This window comes from Bombus affinis, chromosome 11, assembly GCF_024516045.1.
Source record: "Bombus affinis isolate iyBomAffi1 chromosome 11, iyBomAffi1.2, whole genome shotgun sequence".
Lineage (NCBI taxonomy): Eukaryota > Metazoa > Arthropoda > Insecta > Hymenoptera > Apidae > Bombus > Bombus affinis.
In genome coordinates this window covers 2861483-2885546 of record NC_066354.1, presented here as the reverse complement: position 1 = coordinate 2885546, position 24064 = coordinate 2861483, and the positions used below count along the sequence as shown (strand labels likewise).

Sequence of the window (24064 nt, the reverse complement as noted above, 5' to 3'; positions counted from 1 at the left end):
ACAATAGGTGTAGGATGAAGAAACATTAAAAGAGCCTCTTAGTGTTTTTAAAGTTGCTCGTAAAATATACCATATCTTTAAAATATTCATAGCCGATTGTTTAAATAATGGGATATTTAAAGTCAATCGGTACCGTAATAATATATGTTAGTTTCTTCTTAGCTGTCATTACCTTTTTACCAGGTTTACCTCCAGATGCAGAATATTCCGAATATAGGTATGGTATTTATTTTATAATAATATAATTGTCAAATAGGTAAAACAAATAATTATGATTTTTTACTATAAATATTTCAGTATGAAACTTCCTTGGGATTTACAAACACTGAAATCTGTAACAAAGATTCGACTACAAGGACCTGAAATATTATTCTCTGGAGAAATCAAAGGTCCAGAAGCTTTTGCATCGTTTAATGGAGAAATATATACTGGTATACGTGGAGGTTATGTTGTGCAAATTGAAGAAAATCGAATTAAACCTATTGTAAAGTTTGGACAAAAGTGTGGTATGTTGTAATAATTATTAGAAAATATTTATATTAACTTATTTACATTAAATATTTATTATTATTATTATTCTTTTTTTGGGATTCTTCTACATATTGCATTCACAAAGATAATAAATTTAATGGTTTAAATACAAACTTGCTCAGATAATAAAACTAGATTTTATTTAAAAAAATTAACAAAATTACTGAAATGTTTAAGAAAATGCATATCTTGAGTAAAAGTGGTACTTACAGATGGGTTGTGGCAAGAACAAAAATGTGGTAGACCTTTGGGTCTAAAATTTAATGATAAGGGGGAACTGTTTGTTGCTGATAGTTACTATGGTATTTTCAAAGTAAATGTTAATACACGACAGTATATAAATATAATTAACAGTTCTGAACCTATTGATGGAAAGATTCCAAGAATGGTTAATTCATTAGATATAGCAAAGAATGGAGATATTTATTGGACAGATTCATCTATAGATTTTCCACTTCATGATTCTACCTATACATTTTTAGCTAATCCATCAGGAAGGTAAGTTTCAAATTTAGTTAGTATAATTTAGTTTAGTATTTAATAAGTATAATATTTATATTTATATGTAAATACTTCTTTACAGACTTATTCGATATAATGCAGCAACAAAAAAAAATGAAGTATTAGTAAAAAATATAGGATATGCAAATGGTGTCTTACTAAGTGATGATGAAAGCTTTCTGATTGTACTAAGTACTCTTAATTCGAACATTATCAAATATAATATAAAAGGTTCAAAAGCTGGACAAAAAGAAATCTTTGCAGAAGGTTTACCTGGTCTACCTGATAATGTATATAGTGATGGGCAAGGAGGCTTTCTAGTAACTTTAATTTTGACTGTAGATTCTGAACATCCTCTTTTAGCTCAATCTCTGATACCACATCCACATATACGGAAAATGTTATCAAGATTACTTTATTTAATAGAAGCTCCATTTAAATTATTGCAAGATATTTATCCAAATTACTATTCAGAAAGAGTTTTACATACAGTAGGTTCATTTGATTTTGCAAAAAATACAGCATTAAAGAGTGATTCAATAATACTTAGGATGGATAAAACAGGAAAAATTTTGAATGTTTTATACTCAGAAGGTACAGATATTGCTGAAATTTCTAGTGCTTATATACATAATGGATATTTATGGTTTGGTTCTCCTTGGAATGAATATATTATGAGGGTCCCATTGAAGCAAGCATTCCCAGATTTAGCACTTAATATGAAACCTTCAGCTAAGAAGGAACAAAAACAGGAAGAACCGCTTTTAACAGTTTCAGCTACACCAAATATTAAAGTAGAGGCAAAATCGACAAAATCAACTGTTAAACAAGAAGCAACTACAAAACTACCTCCGAAATCAACTGTTAAAGCACAAACAACACAAAAACCAAATTCAGATGCAACAAGACCAAAGGAGACAATACAGAAGTCTACAACATCACAACCTATTACCACCAGTACCACTACCACTCCAAAACCAACAACATCATCACCTAAAGTACCTGAAAAAGATTCAAAGGAAATTAAGAAAGATAAATCCAATTCACAAGTTAAACCTGAATCATCACAACAAAGCAATGAAGCAAGAATGAAAACAAAATCTGTAGATTCTGTCAAAAAAAATGATCATGAAACTCAGACTGCAAAATCCAAACCTATGAAAAAAAATGAAGATTCTACTAAAAAATAAACCAATGTGTACAAGTTGAAACATCAGTCCAAATTTAAATTAATACTCATTGTATTATTTTATTCCATGTTAAAAGTTCTACATATTCCAAACATATTGATTTATTTGTTAGGTTTTATGAAATTATAACATAAATATTTCATACACATTTAATTCTTTTACCGGTGTAAGATTTAGTTTTTACGTATACTCTCTAAACAACGTTCCAAAAAAGGTGATATTTAAAGAATTCTTTTATTTTATTATATATTAGTTTTCATATGTCAAATCTGTATATAAGATTTAAAATGGTGTTGTTTTTGTAAAACATTCCATATTATGATATATATACTAATATAATATTTAATACACACACATATATATACTGATACATATATACATATATACTGATATATATATATGCGTGTGTATGTATGCATTTTGTAAGTTCTAATTTTATTTAACTGCATAATGAAGATGAGGTCCAAATAAAAAGAAAAGAGAATCCATTTTGTTATGGGCGGTTATATTGTTTTGATATGAATTAACATTCCAGAACAAATTGTATAATAGAACTATTAAAATAACTGTTCTATAAATAAAATAATTGATATTAGAGATCACATTTGCTTATAAATTACACATTTAATTAAAATATTTTCTGTGATTATAAAGATACCATGTGTGAATCTTCCATTAAATTTTTAATTTCTATTTTTGTATGTAATCTAGAATATTTTTCTACTTCGAGTATAATACATATTATACACAATATATGTATGAAAATAACAATAATGCATGACTCTTTGATGTAAAATGTTTGCAGATATATTTGTCTTTAACTGGGTATTATATATGCAGATTAAATTTGAATATAAATGGTGTTAAACAATGTTCTTAATTTTATATAGAATTTGGTAAGGTTATATAACTGATATAAAAATAAATGTTTGCTTTTTTAAATATTGTCTTTTACTTCTATAATTTTAGTTATTGCTTCTCCAGGAACAAGCTTAACATTTGAAACCTTTAAGTACATATTTAAAACTACTATATGTTTACTATTACTATAAATATTTTTAATATATTACAAAAACGTATATAAGCTTTTTTTAAATTAAGATTTATAGAATTAGAAGAATTAAAAACCTGTAGTTAAATATTAAGTTGTTGTGCTATAAATGTAGGCAGTATTGATTTCAATTTATTATTTAAATTCTGTTGCATTCGCCATAAAATTGTAGGATTTTTGACAAAATGCCAGTGTCCATTTCTTTTATTTTGTGCCCATTTTTGTGCTTTCAATAAACACTTATGATAGCTTACGATGTCTTTATCTTGTATCAATGTCTTTGGAGAATCTTTTGCTACTAGAGCAAAACCAAGTTTTGCTAATTCTTCACCAATTTTTATTTGTTCCTATAAAATTTAATATTGTGAATTGGTGAACTGAAAAAAAGAGCAAGCTTAACAATTTCTATTTACCTTATTTCGCTCTATAGATACTATACAAGTTACATAGTCCTTTTCTATGGCTAAAGGTATGAAAGTTATTTCTTTTCCACTAACAATTGTTTGCAACCAACTAATACCTAAAAGTATAGTTTTTTTATTTTATTAGAGTAATACATTTACAGATGTTTAATTCATCATTACCTACCATTAGTTGTTACATCAAGACCAGCTACTTTAATTGGTAAATATGTTGGACTACTTAGTCGAGGCAAAGATATTAGTGGTTTGTGATCAACCATCAAAAGTGTACCATAATTAGGTTCTATATGTATCACAGTACCTTGAAGTTGAACTTTTCTTTGTAAAAAGCGAGATGGTATGCTGGATGGTTTTCTAAATTTGGCAAACTAAAAATACAATAAGAGATACAAAAAGTAGAAGTAAATGAAACATTATTAGTATTTACTATACATACAGGTCTAATTCGATAGAGTGCAATCACTAAGCTTATACTAGCAATTCCATAACTGAATATCTGAAATTAAAAATCAATTAATATAATTATATTATATACATAAAAATAATGTTTGTGTGTAAAATAAAATGTAGGTTAGAACATACCTTCAACGTCTTGGTGTCTGTTTCGCTAAAAATGATAAATCTTTCTAAAATATTTGGCTTTTTCTCTGACATTATTACTTTTATTTTTTCTTTAACGGCAGTATGGTACCTGAAATATGTCTATATGAAAATACTTTATCGCGTATATATTTAACGAAATATTTAATCATCAGTTATTTTTACATAAATTCTTCAATTATGAAAAGCTTAAAATAGTGAATGTTCGTACACTTCTTATATGAAAATGTTTAATTTCGCAGATACGTATATAAAATTTTAAATTAACGTAAAAGATACAAACATTTACTTATTATTTAGTTCCACTAAGATTAATATTTCTATGAGAAATATATTATTAATAATTCATATTATACCAAGTAATAATATTGAATTTGAATCCAATTTAATGCATGAAATAACGCATTAAATAATTTATGTATGTATCAAAATTAAATTTCAACGAAGTGATATCATTCTTTTATAAAATAAAAATTATTTTAAATAAATAATACAACATAGTTTATCAATTTTTCATATATAAATTTTATATACTGTATAAGAATTTATGGATTCTGTTAATAATTATAAGAGAAATTTTTCTTCTTTTTACACAAATATCTTAGTCAACTTTCATATTCACATATTTGACATGTGTGAGTCGGTGCATTACGTTGACATAATACCGGAGCCAAGGTGACAAGCGGCGATATTAAAAAGATCATCGATAGAACTTCTTGAACAAATTGAAAACAAAAAGCTCGTGAAACAATAAGAACAAGTAACTCACGAAAAAATAATCAAATTATTAATAATTTACAATATATTTTAAAAATGTTTCGTGATGGTCAATATTTGGAAGTAATTAAGGTATCTCATTTAACAGCTGTTAACAGCTGTCAATAGACGATCTTGCATCTGCACAAGTAAAACAGAAGCTGTGTTCGTAGGCTTCGAATGATTGTTTAGTTACGGCTGTTGTTACTGTTCAAGAGAAGACTATCAAAATTAAAGAGAAAAAGGTTTCAACTAATAAATGGCTTGATCTTGAGGATTGGGTGGCACTGTATAAAATTTTGGAGAAAGCAATTTTGCGCAATGTTCAAACAGAAGGATCGCCTCAGAATTTTAAGAAATGCAAATGTAAAAAATCTACTCGACAATTGGAAATCACGTAAGCAAAATCATTTTATGTTCGATATTAATTTCAATTTTACTTAAGTTATGCTATTTTTCATATATATTTATTTATATAAAATATAAATAAAATAATTTATATAAAAATTATATTAATTTTTAATATTACATATGAAAATATTGCCTTTAACCTATTACATTACAATTTAAAAAATATATACATCAATGATTACATCATGATATATAATTATTGTTAGTTATTTACATAGATATTTTTACAAACTATAGATATACATTTGAACCATCAGAAAGTATAAAAGATGTTACATCGTTACCTACTATTAGAGTAAATGTTTCTCCAGCAAAGAAGAAATTAGAAAAATCGGAATCACCCAAAGTAACAATAGAGAAAAAAGATATTTTGAATCAAATAACAGAAAAGCCAGTCAGGAAGACTTTCAACCATATACATCAAAAAGATAATAAGAATACTTTACTCACAAAATCAGGAAACAATGATTTAGTAGCGAAGGAATCGATTAACACAAAAAACGATAGAGTTAAAAGATGTCTACCAGTTGACAATCTGGGAAATGATATCTTAGAGGAGTATGTACCAAACGCACCTGTGACGAAGAAGTTATGCGCCAACTTGAACTATATACCAAGTAGAAAGAGTACATTGGAACAAATCCAAGTATTTTCAAATGAATATTCTCCTATAGTATCGGATAATAAGAGCGTGGCGGACGTAGTTCGATATGTACCAAATTCCATGGATTCATCAAAAGTATCTTATGAAACATATGAACCTAGTGGTACAACCATTCTAAAACATCCTGAAGAATACATTCCTAATTCAAAGGGAATTAAAGCATCTATCGAGGAATATTATCCAGATTTTACTAGTAAGACAATGAAATTTGATGATAGTTATGTGCCGTCAAGTGTTCAACTAACCAACGAAAATTCAAAAAAGTTACTAGAAAGGCACAAAAAATTACAATCAGAAAAACACATGTTAAGGTAAAAATATTAACAAAGTGAAATATGAATCTATTTATCTAAAACATTTTTAAAACGAACATCAAATACATAAAATATATGAAAATCAGAATATGATATTTATAATAAATATAAATATTCCTTAATCTTACTATAATAACTTTCGATATCATGTCAATGTAATAATAACGTATAATTTTAATAAAAAAAAGCGTATTTTTTAGTACAAATATTTGTTTATTATTACTTAGTGCTCATTTATAGATGTATGAGCTTGTCCCTAACGATCACTGCCTTCATTTTCCGAAGTTAGATCCTCAACTAAATTTTTAATTAATTCAAATTTTGGTTCTTTATTCTCTTCTTCTTTGATATTTTCCTGCTCATCCTCCATTTGATTAATTTCTTCATCATCCGTATCATCATCTGCTCCAGGATGGGCAGGAACTTTGTAAGATGGACTGTTAGGTGTTTGCATCATACCTGGTTTCTGCCATACTTTTTGTGATTCCTGTAATTAATTAAATGTTATTTATTACTCTTTACTTAATTATGATATGAATGAATATAAGGAAAGTTTCTATATAACTTACTTTCATACCACTAACTTTTTCTATGTAATAATCGTAGACAAATTTAGCCATATGAGGCATATCTTCAATTTCCATTGGTGAAGTAGAGAGATTAGCATCATTAAGTCTTTCGGTAGGATAATGTTCTTGAGGAAGGAGTTGTAGTTTTAATGGGCGCTGCATTAGCTGAGCAAATGCGGGTGTTAATTCAAAACAGTTGTTAAAAAGAGACACTCTAGCAAAAACATAAAGGCCAAGACGCGCTCTTGACATAGCGACTACTAATCGTCGTGCATCTCGTAAGTGACCGACAGCTCGAGTTTTCACGAGAGATAGTAATATATAGTCGTTTTGTTGACCTTGGTATTTATCAACCGTTGTTACTTTATTTGGTCGACCTATCAAAGGATTGCTAGCACATCTTATGTTTATTACGTCTCTTATTAAATGCTTTTGTCCATTATAAGTAGTTAATATACTAATTTTGTCAGCTGGATAGCCAAGAAGGCGCATATACATAAATACAGCTACGCAATACTCAGCTTCAGCGAGATTTTGATAAAAGTAGGCACTGGGTTCACTTTCACCCACTCCATTGAAATCTTCGACATTAATAAGTTGAAAGTCATATAAGAATCCAGCATTTGCCACTAAGTATTCCGGGCTGTTTTCCACATGTGCAAGATTGCCCAATTTTTTATAACGCCAGTTGTATAGATTGCAGATGCTGGGTCTTGCACGACCTTGACCATCGAGGTCAACTGTAGGAACACCTAATCGTACAAATCTTGCAAAAAGAGATTGTTCCATATTTGAATATTTCTGAAAAGCCATGTTTTTAATAACTGGTGGTAACTGATGATGATCCCCTATCATTATCCAACGTTTCAATCGATTATATCCATCTTGTGGATTCTGTAGTAATAAAGGTATAAAAGTTTCAATTTCTAAAATTTGAGCAGATTCTTCCATGAGAATGTTGTCGTATTTAAATCCCATGTCTACTAGTTCACGTCTTTTAAGAGCAGCATGAGTACAAGTCATAGCAATAACTTTTGCTTCTTTGACTAATAAATATTTTGATCTGTCTAAGCCAGATCGTAATAACTCGAAAGCTCTAAACTCTTCTAATTGAGCAAAAATCCGCTCTATATATCTGCAAGAATGATATTTAATAAAAATTTAGTTATAAATATAATTTCTTATGCAAAATCTTTATTTGATATAAATTTACCGAAAACAACTGCATGCTATTTCAAGATCTTCTTCATACGAATTTCGTTTAAATAACGGTTTTGGCGCATTGTCAAAGAATTTATGAAATGGAAATTCTTCATCTATGATAAAAGCAGCGGGTGCATTACTTCCTGTTCCCTGTCTTTGCTTAATTCTGGTTTCAAAGCGTTCCCATCTTGTTAGTATTTGATACATAAAAAAGTGTCCTGCTGTTTCGCATGTATATGCGACATCACCTTTTACGTTTAAGGATTCCTAAAGTCATTAATTTTGTACATTTTATACATGTAAATCATATGTGATAGATATAATACATATCGTGGTTCATATTGTAAATTACAAACCTGTAATCTTTGAACTTCCATTAAAAGATCCAAACGTTTAGCTAGAACATAATTAACTCTACCGTATCTGCTGAAATCTTTCTCAGTTTCTAGCGCTTCTTCGCCATGACCAAGACGCAATAAATGTCTTTCATCTATATCAAGTGCCATGATTTTCTCAAAAAGTTGATTCAGTGCTTGATTAGAATGTGTAACTATAAGGGTTCTCTGATTCGGGAAATTATGATACAGATTTGATATAATTTGAACAGCGACATCCGTTTTACCAGTACCAGGAGGACCTACAACAAGCGTCAATCCTGGTTGCATACCTGCACGAATGGCTTCGACCTGCGTTGGTGTAAAAGGAATCTGATTTCTGGAATGAAATTGTATGTAATATTATTATACATAACTTTTACTTTATCACTAAAGAAGGAAAAAAATAGTTCCTCATACTTTTTTGGTTCATTAGCTTTATAAGGGCCTCTACTGGGTGGCACATGAGGTTCAATTTTGATAACTTTCTTTACGGGTTCAACATTATGTTTCGCAAGTACATCCTCAAATGTTAAACGAAAAGGACGTACTAATTTCGATTCATCATTGGTAGAAACTTTAATTTCATACTGAGGGAAGCTATTTTTTAAATGATTTATATCAAGAAATGTATCATTGAAATCCATTGACGCAATTTCATTTGGCATTCTATAAGAAAATAAAAATATGAAATATTTAGGGACTTTTAATATTATTGTGTATTTCAAGTATAATATCTGTATCTGATGTACCTAGAATAACGAGCAGCACCAGGATCACCATATCCGAGAATTATGTCATGCAACCAATAGGGTACGACGCATTCTGTATTCATAAGCTCTCTTATCGTTTCCAAAACTGCTTTGAAATTATTCTCTTTAGGTTTACGTCTCATTATGATGTTAAAACTTTCATATACATCTTCACCACCATGGCTAGCATTATCCATATCAATCCTATATTGATTACAATCTAGCCAAACTCTATACGTGCGAGTGTCTCCAGGTAAAATCGGGCGTGGTTCAGGTCCATCTTCGATTACTCTACCGTTTGAATCTAACATACCTTCAACTTCACATCCTCGTACAGTTGTTAATCCAACTTGTGGTACAAAAGGTATTTTGTGACTGTATTTTGTACCTACATGTTAAATTATTGACTTAATTGCCTATTTTAATTACATGAAGTACAATAGAATAATTAAAATTATTTGATGAAATCTTACCGATTGGGTTTTGTGGTTTAACTGTAATGAGGAAACAGACATCGTGTTTCCGGAGGTTTTCCCATTCAGACTTAATTTCTTTACGAACACTTAAATTTATTGTGACATCAGCACGTACTCTGGATGGTCTTTTCTCGCCAATATTAGGTTTCGCTACCTCGACTACAGCAAACTGCGTAATAGGTTGAGCCATTCTAGCCCAACCGCCGAAGTAAACACCACCATCTTCGGCTCGCCTAGATAAAATATATTATATTATTATTAATATACTTTTAATGGTTTCAGTTTATTGAAATATCGTAATTTACCAAGGGCTTAGTCTGCTCACAGCATCTTCGATATCTTGCCGTATTTCATCTATAAATATTTCATATCATTATCTACTGTACTATATTACAGGGTGATTTTTTCGCCAGTTGATTCAAATGAAATTCTTCCACAGTTATAACATTACATGTTAATCTATATCATTACATGCTAATCTATACATATGATTTAACATCGCAAATCGATAATGGTTCTGTGTTAGGTCAGAGACGATTATATGTGTGTATATCCATGAAATAAAAACGAGAGTGTTTATCCGCGATATGATTGGCGACGCTCGTTGTATCAACTAGTGAGAAGATCATCCCATATTATTTCAATTAATCACATTTATTCTATACATACAAGTTGATTCAAGTCGGAATAGATTGAAGTTTCTCAATAAATAATCGTGCAGAGTAAGAAATTGCAGATTCAATTTTGGCAAAGCTAAACAACCTTCGCCAGAGAAATATTCTGTCGGTACAATACTCTCGTTCCAAATGATCTCTTCTGTTGGATAAAGTGGCATTTCATTGAGCTCCTCTAATTGAGAAGCTCTACGCTCGTGACGTGAAATCTAAAGTTTATATTATTCACAATGTTAAATCTATATTTTCTATTTCTCTTTCTTTTATTAATTTTCTTTTTACTTAACTTACCAAAAGTTCTCGAAGAAAGTCTATATCATACCGGTACCAATTCTCATCTTTCTCGCGTTCTTCCGATGGTACCAAACTGAGGTAACTCGCAATTGATCTTAGCTTCTCTTGACTGAAAATTCGCATAGAGATAAAATATGAAAATGATTTATAATTCTTTAGAAAAGCGTACAATAAATAAGATACAAATTGTCAAGAGATTACCTGAGCAACCCGAAGTGTTTAAAAAGAGCTTCTCTCGTATCAACGCTCGCTACATTCGCCAACGCAAAGCTTCGTAAGTCCGGGAACTTCGCAAAAACTGCTTTCTGTGCACAGTTCGAATTTTGTTTGTTGGTTTATGCTTTTGTACTCCTTTGGTTTTAATATGTGAACGCCCATTCTAACGAGAACGTTGATGATTTGACAAATGATGCGGAAAAATCGTTTCAATAATACATAACTCGAAAGTTGAATATTTATTTACAAGAATCAAAATATCAATTAATAGCAAAACAAGTAATTTTGTCATTTTCATTATTTGATAAGAAAGAATATTTTATTTCTTTTCTTGGAAATGTCTACTTCTTTTCGATAAAAAGAAAGATAAAAAAGAAATTTAATTTTTAAAGCAATAGTTTCTTAAGCGTTCGAAATATATGTTATATTTTATACCTGAAGCGAAGTAATTTTAGTGTAATGCAATTGTGTCATATCGTGATCAGTGAGGGGGTCGCCGCTTTCTTCGTTGATTTCAAACCTCGCGTAGAACTTCAACATTTCCAATAGCTGTAAATCGAATAAACAAATATAATCATATATATCAAATATAATCAATAATATTTATCACGCCATAATATGATAAATAAAAATAAATGTCTATGATAATTAAATATGTGGACTATTAAAACTATGCAGATACGTAACTACTATGTACTACTATGAAACGTATTATGCAGTAATACGTAACTTCGTTTGACGCTATTACTATTCACAAGTGATTTCCGACGTCACTTGATATTGTTTAATTATTTTTCATGTTTTATTATGCATATATCGAATACTAACCCATTTATTTAATATACAGCCTATCCCTTAATGAGCTTTCCGCTGTTTCTATCAATAATTACTTTATAAATACACATATCTATGTCCATTCAAAGTTCACCTCGGTAGAGATTGATGAAGCAACAAGACTGTTTAATCATTCTCCACGACGAAAATATTACGTAAAAAAAATACCATTACAATGAATGAAGAGACGTCTGCAAATCAATTATGTTTGCGAGTGCCAATGTGAATTAAATGTAACATTATTCAAAGCTATGTCAGTTGTCTAAGGTTATAATAAACCATGTCTCGTCAGAAAGATCCTGTGAATATATTCGTAGGACGCTTTCTACATTATAACGTACGAATAAAATCAACATGACATTAATTTTCTATTAGCGTATTAAACTTATAAGATCTTATTTTGCATTAATTTACTCAAACTTTGACCTTTCGGTCTTTTCGTAATTTATGATAGGTAGATTATGGATAACTAACGAGGAATACTGCTCTTCCTAATTAATATTTCCATCTACCATTTCGAAATTGGAAGAAACCTAAGTTTTACCATTAAACTGCGGTTGTTAATGCGTTTATAAAAAATTTTAAGGCGAGACAATTTTTTGGATATACGAAAAATATACAAAATATCCTAGGTAAAGTATGCGTTACAGTAATCAGTAGATAAAATAAATCTTTATGTAAGTTTCGTTTTTTGTTTTAATTATGTTGGTAAAAATATGAATTTATAAATTTATTTAATTTATTTAATTATGTATAAACATCCATTTTTCTATGCTAGCTTTATCTCTTTCTTTGTTCATTTTAAAATACTTAATTATTGTTTCGTAACAGCCTGTACAATATAATTTTACTTAAAAGGTAAACAACATACGGGAAGCTTGAAATACTTCAACGTATCTTGGATAGTTGGAAAAATATTAAATATTAAATATCAATTAAGAGGAACAAAATAGCCAAGGAAACGTAGAAGAAGATGGGAAGAGGATCGTAAATTAGAATAAAGGCATAAAGTGAACCTGTTCGACAGGAACCCATTCTCCTCGTGAGGATACAAAGGCACACTGAACACTGCACTGGTTGTAAGCCAGTCAAGAAATCTCTACTTCGACCACAGTGGGAGTATCTTATATCTCGGACCGGCTCATCAATGCTTCATCTACAATTGTTCAGTACCACGCGTAACGCAAGTGTGTCAACGTGTCTGTCTGGTTATCTGCCACTTCTTCGTTTTACAATCTTCGTTTGTCGTACGAGTAGATCGAGTAATTCGTTCTAATAGTGAATGGATAAACTAGTGGCTATAGAAGGTGACTGTTCTTTCTTCTTTTTCTTTAAAACCGATCGAGATCAGTTTTCCGCCGATACGAAAGCGCTTTGTGTTTCGGTACAGTTTTTCTTAAATCAAGAATCCAGATGATGAAAAGCTATATCCGTTGATAATTTACATTCTAACGTTGTATGTTTATCAAACGAGATAAGAGTATAAAATTACACAAATTAATATGCTAAGACCAACAGAATTAATATGCCAAGTCGAATTTAAATAGCGAAGGCTGTTTTTGATCGGTTCCAAGATTGATCTCTAAGATTTTGTTTCAATCTTTCATTAGACAACAAAAAAGACGATCCTTGTTTTGAACTTTTGCGACAGTAAAGATTGCCAGGTGTACATGATTAATCGGATTGAATTGATTGGCTATTTGGTGAATTTCACTGAAACAAGCTCGTTTTGCAGTAGATGAAAAGAAATGTATTAATAAAAATCAGAGAGATGATGCTGAATGTGAATTATAGCAGGCGTTCGGGCACATTGCCAGTCAAAGGTACGTAAAGCTCTATTGATTGGATTATTCTGATTTTTATTCTTTGTTTATCTCCTTCTGCGTATGTGTGTGTAAACACACAAACACACACGCGCGCGCGCGCGCATATTCTATTTAGCTGCGTTAAATATTAATTCAACTACTCGTCGAGTTTTTAATTCACTGTTCGTGATATATTTCGAAATTTCGTCGTGTCTTCTGAATAGATTTTATTGAGGAAAGGTATGTTGTTGTGAAGTACGTCGTAGGCATTCTGAAGATGAATACTAGTTAATACTTGGACTGAGATAAATACTAGATATTAACTTAATTATTCGCCGAGTTACTTGGAAATTTTGTCGAATCTACTGAATAGATTTCATTGAGGGAAGGATATGTTGTTGTAAAGTACGTCACAGATATTTCGAATACTAGCTAATAGTTTGCCTTAGATAAATAACCCAACAGACCTTGGATTCATATAGATTTTACGTTGTAACGAATGTTTGACGCGTAACACGTTGGGAGATTTTGTTTATGATAGATTAAGACGCACGTGTGTTTTTAGGAATTTTCAACGAATTATTCGACGGAATGACGATGTAGATTTTCTCGTTCGAGGAAGAAGCATGAAATTTTACATGCAAAAACACGTGTTGCATCACGCGAGAAATGAAAAAGAATTTACATGTTTGTTATTTCCCTTCCATCGTCGATCACGGTTAAAGCGACTGATAGAAGGAAAGTGTCGAAGCCAGGGGCAGTAAAAATCATAGATACGCTCTATGTGCGTCAGATATATTGAAGATGTATGGCAAATAACGTTATCACCAATGATTAAATCATTTCACATTACTAACTTCATGAAACTATCTCTAATAAATAGGAAATTCTATAAATATGAAGTCTGCAATACTTGATTCTGCCATTCTCGCGCGTGTTTAGCGAACTTTTCATTCATCTTCTTTATGAGAACCCGATGTTTATTACTGAATGATGCAAATGAAATACAAATGAATACGAACGTGTATCAATTTTGAGATATCGATAAAATCGTTTTTTTTCTGATTGTACTCATTTAAATAAAATATAACTTAACATTGTAAAGTATTAGAAAATGACGGTACAAATAATACTTCATTAACGTAACTTTGTAATTGAATAAATTGAATTAGCCGCATTGATAACATAGCAATCATAAAAAAACAAGAGAAAACACGTGATGCACATGGCTCAATGAAAAAGAGCAATGGTTCGTGCAAGCATTGAGGAAGCCAAGAAAAGGGCATAAGGAGCATTCTCGCTAACAGAAGCACAAACATCCCTTTTCTTTTTTCAATCCAGTCATTTCATACTGCATACATGCATAATAACCACCATTGAACTATGCTAAGTAATATACTACAACTGCGTCTTTTTAAACGCGAATCTCTTTGTTTCCCAGACCGAACGTGCTCGATATTCAATTACCGATAACGAGAACAATTTTCTGTAATATATCATATCTTATCGAGAACATGGAATTAATCATTTTGTTAAATACATTGTTTATAATCTTTTTACGCGGGCAGAAAAAGAAGCATCGACCTACAATGGATATTAGAATGAAGGAGATGTTCTCTCTCGTCTTATTCCTTTTATGAATTATTTGCCTTCATTCCGACATCGTTATCAATTTCATCATATTACCACTCATTTTGCTACCAGACTAATAAGCACTTCCTGAAACATAGAAAAGATAAAGTATTGGAATCGTTGTGACATCATAGCGATATTCGTGAAATCCCTTTCAAGCTTTCAGATTGTATCGATACATTCGTGATATTAGTCACGAGTGCCACAAGTTGGAAGTAAACGGGCGCCTTTACGTATCAAATATAAATACATTTTTAATACTCATTTATATACACAAAGATCGTACGATGGAGATTCTCGCTAAAAGTACTTGAAAACGATCTTTATAGTTCCATATATGTAGCAATAACAAGTGTGTGCTTCGATATATAATAATTGATATAATCTACTTAGTTCTCATGAAGAACGGAACTTTCACGATCGAGTGTGACTGAGGATGAATTACCCTTTTACAGGGTTGCTATGGATCAGTCTATTAATGATGGTGATCACATGGAGTCAGGCGAAAGACAACAATTGCTGTTCGGATGGTCTCATGTGGTTACATACGCTGAATTGTTCTGATGGCAACGCGATTAATCTCGCGTGCTCATTTGGTTGGTACATAGTCAATCCTGAAATGCGCACGTTCGATAACTTCACTATAATCGAGGAATATGGGAAACCGTGGCTACAGTTTGTAGACACTGCATCCACAAAAATAGAAGCAGAGAGGTAAACGATGTGTTTCAGTTGCATTTCTTTCAGTGACGTTTGCAAATTTTTTTCAAGAAGTTTGTTTAGTCCTCAACTGTTATCGTTGGGTCATAGGGGTCCATAACAGTTCGCTCATATATCTTAATTTGTGTGGTGTTTATCACATACAACACAGAATGAAAATTAAAATACATGAATAATCAAGGATTAAAGATAATCCGTGCAATCAACACAATACTATTTGTTAATATTCTTCTTTCTATTCTATCTTTAAAATATGAATAAAACAGGATTTAAGCTTATTTGACACTTAAATATGTTAAATTTTATTCATTTTTTTTTTTTTTTTTTTTTATATTCCTAATTTAATTAAATATTCAGATTCTGCGTGGCAAGAAATCCGAACACTGGTGTCAAAATTGCTTTGGTATGTACGGATATCGAATACGACGGTATTCAATGGAGAAACACATTGTTCTGCACCCTGAGTATCATATCGGCCATATTTTTGATCATCACCTTGGCAGTTTATGTTTTGCTACCAGAATTAAGAGAGATTCAAGATAAAGCAATGATGGCTGTAGTCACGTCATTAACAGTTAGCTATATTATCCTTTCCATTCAGATGTTGAGGAAGTCGCACGATGATGATTATCATATATGTGTCTCTCTAGGTACGACATACTGATAATCATTTGTTTATTTATATCACAATTACTCATTTACATTGTACGATTTTTAAATCAATAATTCATTTATTCTTCTAGGATTCATTCTATATTTCGGTTTTATGGCTGTTTTTTTCTGGTTAAACATCGTCTCATTCAACATATGGAGAATAGTTTGGTAAAACCAATAAAGTCGATAAAAACACTTGAAGATCTAGTTCATTCATAGTCATCATTTGATTTGTTATTCCTACAGGTTTAAAGATTTCATGATCGGAGATAAAATGCTTTTTACTATTTATTCTATTATCGGCTGGAGTGGACCATTATGCTTATTAATTGCAATTTTGATTACTCATCACGTAGAAGGAAACCATCTGAAACCCGGTTTTGGAGAAAGTAGCTGTTGGTTCAACGGTAAGAACAATATCTTTCAAAACCTAACGATCTTTTAATAGTCTCCGTTATTATATATTAATCTTGTTATTGAATAACGACTATCGTCTATGTTTTTATAGGGCATGAACAAACGTGGGCGTATTTTTATGGGCCAATCAGTATTTTATTGACGTTAAACGTTATCTATCTCGGCCTAACTGGCTGGCGATTGTGGCATCAGTATCGTGACTATAGCGGAAGCAAATTACGAGTACTTCGTTTTAAATGCCTGCTTTACATCAAACTGATACTTTTCATGGGCGTAACATGGATTTTTGAAGTGCTTTCGTATGCTGATCATAGTAAACAAGATTTCTGGTAATTTCCATCATTTTTGTTTATCAACAAAATAAGTCACAATCTCGTCAAAGAAATTAATTTTCTCAATTACTAAGATATGGTGGACACGTTGATACTTGATTACATACTTTGATTCTTAATTCCAATTTAGGATACCGATGGATATACTGAATGCGTTACAAGGCTTTATAATATTCCTCTTGTTGGTTGGGACGCGAAAACGAGTGAGAAAGTTGTTGGCAAAGAAGAGACCTTGTGGGATTGGCTTTCCAAAATCTTGGGCAGCTTACGAGGATGAAGAGTGCGAGGAAGTACTACCTGAAGAAGTCGAATTATCGCAACATGATTAGTGTTTATAAAAATAACTTTGTTTCTTTTTCGTCGCTAATAACGTAACGTAATAAGACGTGTAGTTTCTTTTTATACCAATATATTCGACTAGTCGAAGATAATCATGAGTAATGATAATGAGACAAAGAATTACTTCTATTTAAGTAATATAGTCGTATAAAGATCGTATAGAATTTAATACTCTTTTAATGAATCGTCGTAAAATACGTTTCTTAAGAATCTCTACAAACATTGCCTAGCAACAAATATCACGTTAATTATCGTATCATTTACTATCATACGATTTTTGTTGATCTGTAGATTAGCTAAAGAACAAGAAGGTTCACAACTCATCATGGCAATTTCGTGTAATCTAGTAATTTTATTATTTTCTTCGTAGGCGTCCGTATCAAACTTTCTCATTCTAATCGACTGACGCGACACTTCCGAGACGACGATTCACCTTACATCATCATGTACTTCTGACGTCTTTGAGTCATTAAAAACGTGTTAGTCGACAGATATCGCAAACGTTAAAACCACGAACGCTGGAGCACACGAAATATGAGTGTAAATATTCGAAGTTGCCAGAATACTTTTTATTACCATAACGAATAAAATGAAAGTGTTGTATCTCAAAATAAATATAAGAGACAAAAAAAATGAATTATGTGAACAACGTTAATTAAGTATGATAATAAAATTAAGCGTCATTTTTAATTTAAGCATTATATCCATTGGCATAAAATTCCAGCTAATTTTAATACTAATTCACGTAAGTTTTATATCTTTTCCTTTGTAGAAATTATATTTATGTCATGTAGAAATAGATAGGCAGAATTTTCTACAAATTAAAAAATTGTTTAATTAAAAAATTCAAAATAATCTACGGTGTGCAAAAAGAGGTAGAGTAAAAACTAAATTATCGTTGATACGCTGCATTGAACAATCGTATTTCTCGTTGCGTGAAGCTATTACGATGATTAAACAAAGCAATCTGCGCGAGTAATCAATTAATTTGTTGCACGAAGTCATGATAAACGAGAATAGTGCAAAACAACGATGACGTGTGTGGTGGTTACCCACATATTACTATGAGTAATGCTAGTATCGATATTGCAAAGATGAGGATTTGCATTGTCGTGATACACACACGAATGCAACGTGACGTTTTCCATGGCGACGGAGCATGTTACTGATCAATATTTTAGCAACGCAAAGGTTGCTGCTACAGCGAGAAATGCGAAACTTTTAATACCTTAGCAGTAACTCTTGTGCAAAACGATTCTTTGGACTTCAAGTTCGAATTACCGGCAATTTCAGAATATTTTCATTCTTTAATTTATATAGAGTAATATAGCATAACAGACAGTAAATTATTTGTAAGGTAATTTAGATCTTAATTTGTACACGTATAAGATAATTTTCCGTCGAAAGATTTGTAACGTAGTCTATCTTAAATATTTTTTTGCTCATTATTCATAAAATATCTACGTTTGTATATTATACAAATGCGATAAGTTGCACTGTAAAAATAAACGTGCAAATAATAAAATAAGTATGTAGTTAGTATAAATAAACGTATTATGATACATGATAATCGATTTCTTGCATTGGAAAAGATTTCGTACATCGATTTTCGTTGTAGTCAACGAGAGTGAGTTGAATTGATTGAAAAATATGTCCAAATTAACCATGCAAAAAAGGAGGAAATTTTATGAACTTCCAATTATGATTATTATATCTCCTGCGAATAAGATTCATAATTAGAAGCTGTGCGAAACCAAGAAACGCGTTGTAATTTCAAGGAGCGATTGTGCAATATAATACAGATATATACATATGTATGTACCTCCAGCATGTCTCTAGACCTGATTTCATTCCTAAACTATACTATAATAAACTATACTTAACAATTACAATCTTTTTCGTATACATATAGCTATTAAAATGTCATTTCACTGCTTCAAACCTGCTAATTATAAGTAGATATGTCACTATACCCAATTCCAGGACCTGTTCTAGAGGCATGCCTCAAGATAAGTTTCATCCATAAGTTTCATCAAGTATTTAGAGGCCGCTTAAAAACTGCGAAACAATTTGCACGTATATAACAAAGCACCAGTTAATCGTATAAAGTATGAAGTAATACTTTATATAAATATAAATAATTATGTTATAGATGATTATATTATAAATATTCGAATCACACAGCAAGTCGAATTTTTACAAATTAAATTAATATGAAGATACAAATATCGGAAAAAGAACCAACGAAGCCAAAATGCAAAGTAAACGAGAAAGGTAAAGATGAGTATACGAGAGGAGGGAGAGCGATGAGACAGTCATAGGGAAGGGGGAAAGAGAGAAAAAGAGAGTAAGCAAGCCAGCGTGCGAGTGAACAAACGGAAGAGAAAAAGAGATAAAAAGATAGTGCAACAGAGAATGGGAATGGATGCGATGCGATGGCGGCGAGTATGGCAGGGGTAAGTCTCGCTAGGCGGGTAACTACTACCGCAGGCGGCATTGGCAGGTATGACGATGAACACACGAGAGTCCTATTATTTTTGCGTTAAAATGAACGAGTGAATAACAACGCTGTTGAAATAACGTCAGGGTAGCCGTCACAAAATCGATCACGAGCAACGCTAAACTCGGCCACGGCGGAAAGTTGCTTGACGAATGAATGCACGGAATCAATGTATGGTAACAAAGACGCGAGAGTAGGAACGGTGCCGATTCGATGACATGTATTATCTCGTGAGTGCGTTGCTTATCATCGTTGGTATACTGGGGAATCATCCCCTTCTTGCAAACACAGACGGGAAGGCAAATTTGATCAGCGTGGCAAAGTGTTGTGAGCACAACGAGCTTCTTGTAGACGACACGTGCACGCCATTGACGGAAACGAACGAGACGGAGTGGAGACCGGAATTTATCGAGGAGAAGGTCAATGGTATATCAAGAAGCAAACCGGTTAAACCGAATTATCAACTGAAGATTGGAAGACCTAAGTGTCAACCCAACGAGCACCAATGGAACGTATATCATTATCGATCAGGCGAGGATCGGCTCGCGATACTGACAACTGGCGTGTTGCGACACTATACCACCGATTTGACAAAGGGAAAGCAAAACGAATATAATGGTGCATTTGGATTCGACAATGCAGATTCAATGGACGAAGATGATCTCGAGACGGTTTCTATTCATTATGATTATCCGTTCGGACATTATTGCGCTGACAAAGCAATTTTGAGCAGAGATCGACTGGTAGCGATGTACGCGATGATTTGCGTACCCGACGTAGTCGTTACATGGTCCGATACAAATTATTTGATGAAACATGCCATCGACCCCACCTTTCATGCTATATCGATAGCTAGTTATCTGGTTGTCGCGGTTGTCTATTTTGTTCTACCACAACTACGTGATCTTGTGGGAAACATGATAACTAGTATGACTCTGTGCCTTATAGCTGGGCAATCTGCGTCTACCGTCAGGATTTTCACGGAATTTGGCAACCACATCAGTTTTATGATTGCCGGTATGAAATACATGAATATTCATAGATATTCAGGCTACTCATGGAAAATTAAATTTCAATTCCATTTAGGATATCTTCGATTGAAAAATGGTTAACTTTTTACGAGAATATTTCTTTCTTTCAGATACCGTCATGTATGTCTCCTTGCTAGCTGCATTTTTCTGGTTGAACGCTTTGGGTTACTACGTATGGAGCACTTTCCGTTCGCGAAACGTATTTTTAAGAGTAACTGACGGCAGAAAGTACTGTTACTATTCTACGTATGTTTGGGGTTCGACGGTTTGCATAGCAGGCACTGCGATTTTTGCACACTTTGCCTTAGAAACTAATAAACCTGTTGTTGGTGGAAAGATATATCCACCTCAAGAAACAATTGGTTGGCTCGGTATTTCTGTATTATTTACATCGATCGCATTTACGATAATGATTGATTTATCTTTCGTATTAACAACCGTGAACAGGATTAAAAGAATGAGCACATACGGTCGAATTCATCATAAAATGAAATACAGCTTTAGAATGTTCGTTTTCCTGTTTGCGATAATGAGTATCGGTTGGCTATCATTCCTACTATCACGACTGAATTACGAAGCGTTAGAATATTGTCATATCGTTATTAATTTGCTACAGGCATTTTTAATACTATACGTTTGCGTATTTGGACAGAGAAGAGTTACATTCTTACTTGGTAAAACATGCAACTGCTGTAATTCAGGCGAAAATATCGAGGGCCTTGATTGGGGCGAAGAAATGACTGCCATTAACGCAGGATATTAAACAATTTTTAAATCGTATAATCGATTATGGAATTCGATCTCAAATGAAATAATTTTGTTCTATGAAAGCATTATATTTTGCACATTTGATTGAACATATCAAGTGAAAAGCATATTTAGCAATGATAGTCTATATCACAAACCAGTGCTCGACAAGGAATATATCATATTAGTTAATATTAACAAATACATATTTTATTAAGGCAGGAACATAACATCCATAAATAGTAAGCTAAGGCATTGTATATAGTGGTATTTAATTGAAAGAATTTTTAAAATCAACAAAATTATATTATTCTGGGAGAATATAATATTTATATGTATCATTTTTGATAGATTCATTGCTTTTTACATACAAACTTAGATATATCTATACTAAATATGTATTTATCTATTTGAATAATTTGGAATTTATAATCATAAGTGCCTTGAAACAAAATTTCTTATGCCTTACGAAAATGTGCACTTATCTGTATAAAATATAACATTAATCGCAAAATATATAAACATCCATAAACATTATCATTGCATCTATCATTTCTTATAAAAATATCTTCTAAGAAATTTTTTACTTTTAAGATATTCATATAATATTTATATTTGTACAAACATATGACTTTTGTAAATGGTGTATCATTTTTATAAAATCAATTTCAATATATCCTTTTATACTAGATATTTCTATTTATTTGAAAAACTTGAGAAATAAAACTTACCTGGCCAAACAATTCACCTTCTGGACGATGTAATAAATTGGATAGCTGACATCTCACTACCAAATGACAATCATCCATAACAGTATTGAAGAAACGTCTAGTTGGTAATAGAGCTTCTAAATCTATTACTAACTCAAGAAACCTTTCACAATATCGTACCTTATCTGGTAAGAGTGGCCCTATTGAGAAGTAAATACCAAATTATAATATTGTACCGTAAAAATATTTTCGTACAATATAAAACAGATTAGATTTTTATTTGGTTTAATTTACCTTCCTCTGATACTGTTTCCAATATTGTCATAAATTTTATCATTAATCTATGTAAAAATTTACGTTCCCACTCTAACTTTTCTTTACATTCAGGATTATCTTTTTTCATTATAACCTTCCAGTACTTTCTCCACTTTGGATATTTCCTAAACTCTAATTCTCTACGACCTTGTTGCAGTGAAATCCACATAGACAATGACACCAGCCGTTTTACTTCTTCTCTAACTAACAATACTTCCATGGAATTAAAACAATGATTCAAAAAAACGATCAATGCTGTTTGTTCTTTCAAATCAAAGTCCATTATACTGTCTTCAAGGCATGTCTCTAAGACTTTTTGGAAAAATTCAGAAAAATATCCTGGAAGTTTCTCAAATACTTTCCAAACTTGAACACGTTCTCGAAATTTTTCATTCACCATAACAACAATGGACATAGTATGAGCACGAGTTGTAATTTTTGTATTGTAATGTGGCCATAAAAAATTTTCTAAATACTGACTGAACTCTAACATCATAATTCTTCGAATAGAAAATTTAGATGCACATATTTCTTGGATATAAATATCTTCTACTATTTGTGAACTGAATGGAAGATGTGAATCCATAGTATGCGGTGCCCAATATTTATTTGCAAGCTGTAATTATTTAATAAAATAGATGTAAAGAAAAAATATGTGTAATTCATGTAATAAAGTAGGTTTAATTATAAATACCTGTGTTATACGATCAGCATTAATCTGTTCTACTGTGGGAGCAGGATTATTGTTTTTAACTGTCATAGCGTTTTGATTTTCCATGTTGGGCCGTTGACTCGATTGATTTTAAGGTTAAGTTTAAGGTTCAGATTAAAAATTAACCAATGTTAGACATGATAACAAGTAATATGCATTTATGTAGTAAATTGTATACAGTCATATAAATCATTTATTTCACTTTCTTTCCAAATAAATCTGTACTTACTACAATTATTCAGATTTACCAGTAACTATCAAACAGTACGTACTCATATAAAATTTTTATATTTTCATACACACAGTACCACGATTGTG

General features: G+C 31.5%; 6 protein-coding genes across 13 annotated transcripts; 4 read left to right on the top strand and 2 right to left on the bottom strand.

Moving 5' to 3' along the window:
• Positions 1 to 68: 68 nt before the first annotated feature.
• LOC126922097 (adipocyte plasma membrane-associated protein Hemomucin-like) lies at positions 69 to 3164 on the top strand. Its single transcript, XM_050734352.1, has 4 exons — positions 69 to 217; positions 298 to 506; positions 744 to 1029; positions 1115 to 3164. The coding sequence occupies exons 1-4, from the start codon at positions 108 to 110 to the stop codon at positions 2220 to 2222; spliced, it is 1713 nt and encodes a 570-aa protein (XP_050590309.1). The 5' UTR covers positions 69 to 107; the 3' UTR covers positions 2223 to 3164.
• LOC126922113 (uncharacterized) lies at positions 3151 to 5084 on the bottom strand. 3 transcript variants are annotated; one of them, XM_050734385.1, is made up of 6 exons: positions 4948 to 5084; positions 4278 to 4386; positions 4132 to 4191; positions 3862 to 4063; positions 3687 to 3793; positions 3151 to 3620 (listed from the first exon to the last, which is right to left on the bottom strand). In XM_050734385.1, exons 1-6 carry the CDS (start codon positions 4953 to 4955, stop codon positions 3357 to 3359), a joined length of 750 nt encoding a protein of 249 aa, XP_050590342.1. In that variant the 5' UTR covers positions 4956 to 5084; the 3' UTR covers positions 3151 to 3356. The 3 variants fall into 3 exon arrangements, with proteins under 3 accessions (XP_050590342.1, XP_050590341.1, XP_050590343.1); XM_050734384.1 differs by having other exon boundaries at positions 4918 to 5060; XM_050734386.1 differs by lacking the exon at positions 4948 to 5084 and adding an exon at positions 4579 to 4728.
• Positions 5001 to 6646, top strand: LOC126922108 (uncharacterized). The gene is made up of 3 exons (XM_050734376.1): positions 5001 to 5144; positions 5225 to 5448; positions 5700 to 6646. The coding sequence occupies exons 1-3, from the start codon at positions 5109 to 5111 to the stop codon at positions 6439 to 6441; spliced, it is 1002 nt and encodes a 333-aa protein (XP_050590333.1). The 5' UTR covers positions 5001 to 5108; the 3' UTR covers positions 6442 to 6646.
• Positions 6456 to 24027, bottom strand: LOC126922082 (RNA helicase aquarius). Its single transcript, XM_050734289.1, has 15 exons — positions 23729 to 24027; positions 23014 to 23650; positions 22741 to 22919; positions 11434 to 11547; positions 10984 to 11087; positions 10780 to 10891; positions 10484 to 10697; positions 10120 to 10168; positions 9812 to 10047; positions 9339 to 9726; positions 9007 to 9255; positions 8569 to 8926; positions 8223 to 8479; positions 7010 to 8144; positions 6456 to 6927 (listed from the first exon to the last, which is right to left on the bottom strand). The coding sequence occupies exons 1-15, from the start codon at positions 23810 to 23812 to the stop codon at positions 6697 to 6699; spliced, it is 4347 nt and encodes a 1448-aa protein (XP_050590246.1). The 5' UTR covers positions 23813 to 24027; the 3' UTR covers positions 6456 to 6696.
• Positions 12989 to 18421, top strand: LOC126922103 (probable G-protein coupled receptor Mth-like 1). Of its 4 annotated transcripts, none has more exons than XM_050734362.1 (8): positions 12989 to 13139; positions 13443 to 13655; positions 15725 to 15983; positions 16347 to 16639; positions 16733 to 16811; positions 16890 to 17050; positions 17152 to 17389; positions 17523 to 18421. In XM_050734362.1, the coding sequence occupies exons 2-8, from the start codon at positions 13571 to 13573 to the stop codon at positions 17719 to 17721; spliced, it is 1314 nt and encodes a 437-aa protein (XP_050590319.1). In that variant the 5' UTR covers positions 12989 to 13139; positions 13443 to 13570; the 3' UTR covers positions 17722 to 18421. The 4 variants fall into 4 exon arrangements, with proteins under 4 accessions (XP_050590319.1, XP_050590320.1, XP_050590321.1 ...); XM_050734363.1 differs by having other exon boundaries at positions 13001 to 13139; positions 13484 to 13655; XM_050734364.1 differs by having other exon boundaries at positions 13011 to 13139; positions 13489 to 13655.
• On the top strand, positions 19884 to 22698 carry LOC126922102 (probable G-protein coupled receptor Mth-like 5). Of its 3 annotated transcripts, none has more exons than XM_050734361.1 (3): positions 19884 to 20234; positions 20323 to 21248; positions 21373 to 22698. In XM_050734361.1, the coding sequence occupies exons 2-3, from the start codon at positions 20450 to 20452 to the stop codon at positions 22023 to 22025; spliced, it is 1452 nt and encodes a 483-aa protein (XP_050590318.1). In that variant the 5' UTR covers positions 19884 to 20234; positions 20323 to 20449; the 3' UTR covers positions 22026 to 22698. The 3 variants fall into 3 exon arrangements, with proteins under 3 accessions (XP_050590318.1, XP_050590317.1, XP_050590316.1); XM_050734360.1 differs by having other exon boundaries at positions 20318 to 21248; XM_050734359.1 differs by having other exon boundaries at positions 19910 to 21248.
• Positions 24028 to 24064: the final 37 nt, after the last annotated feature.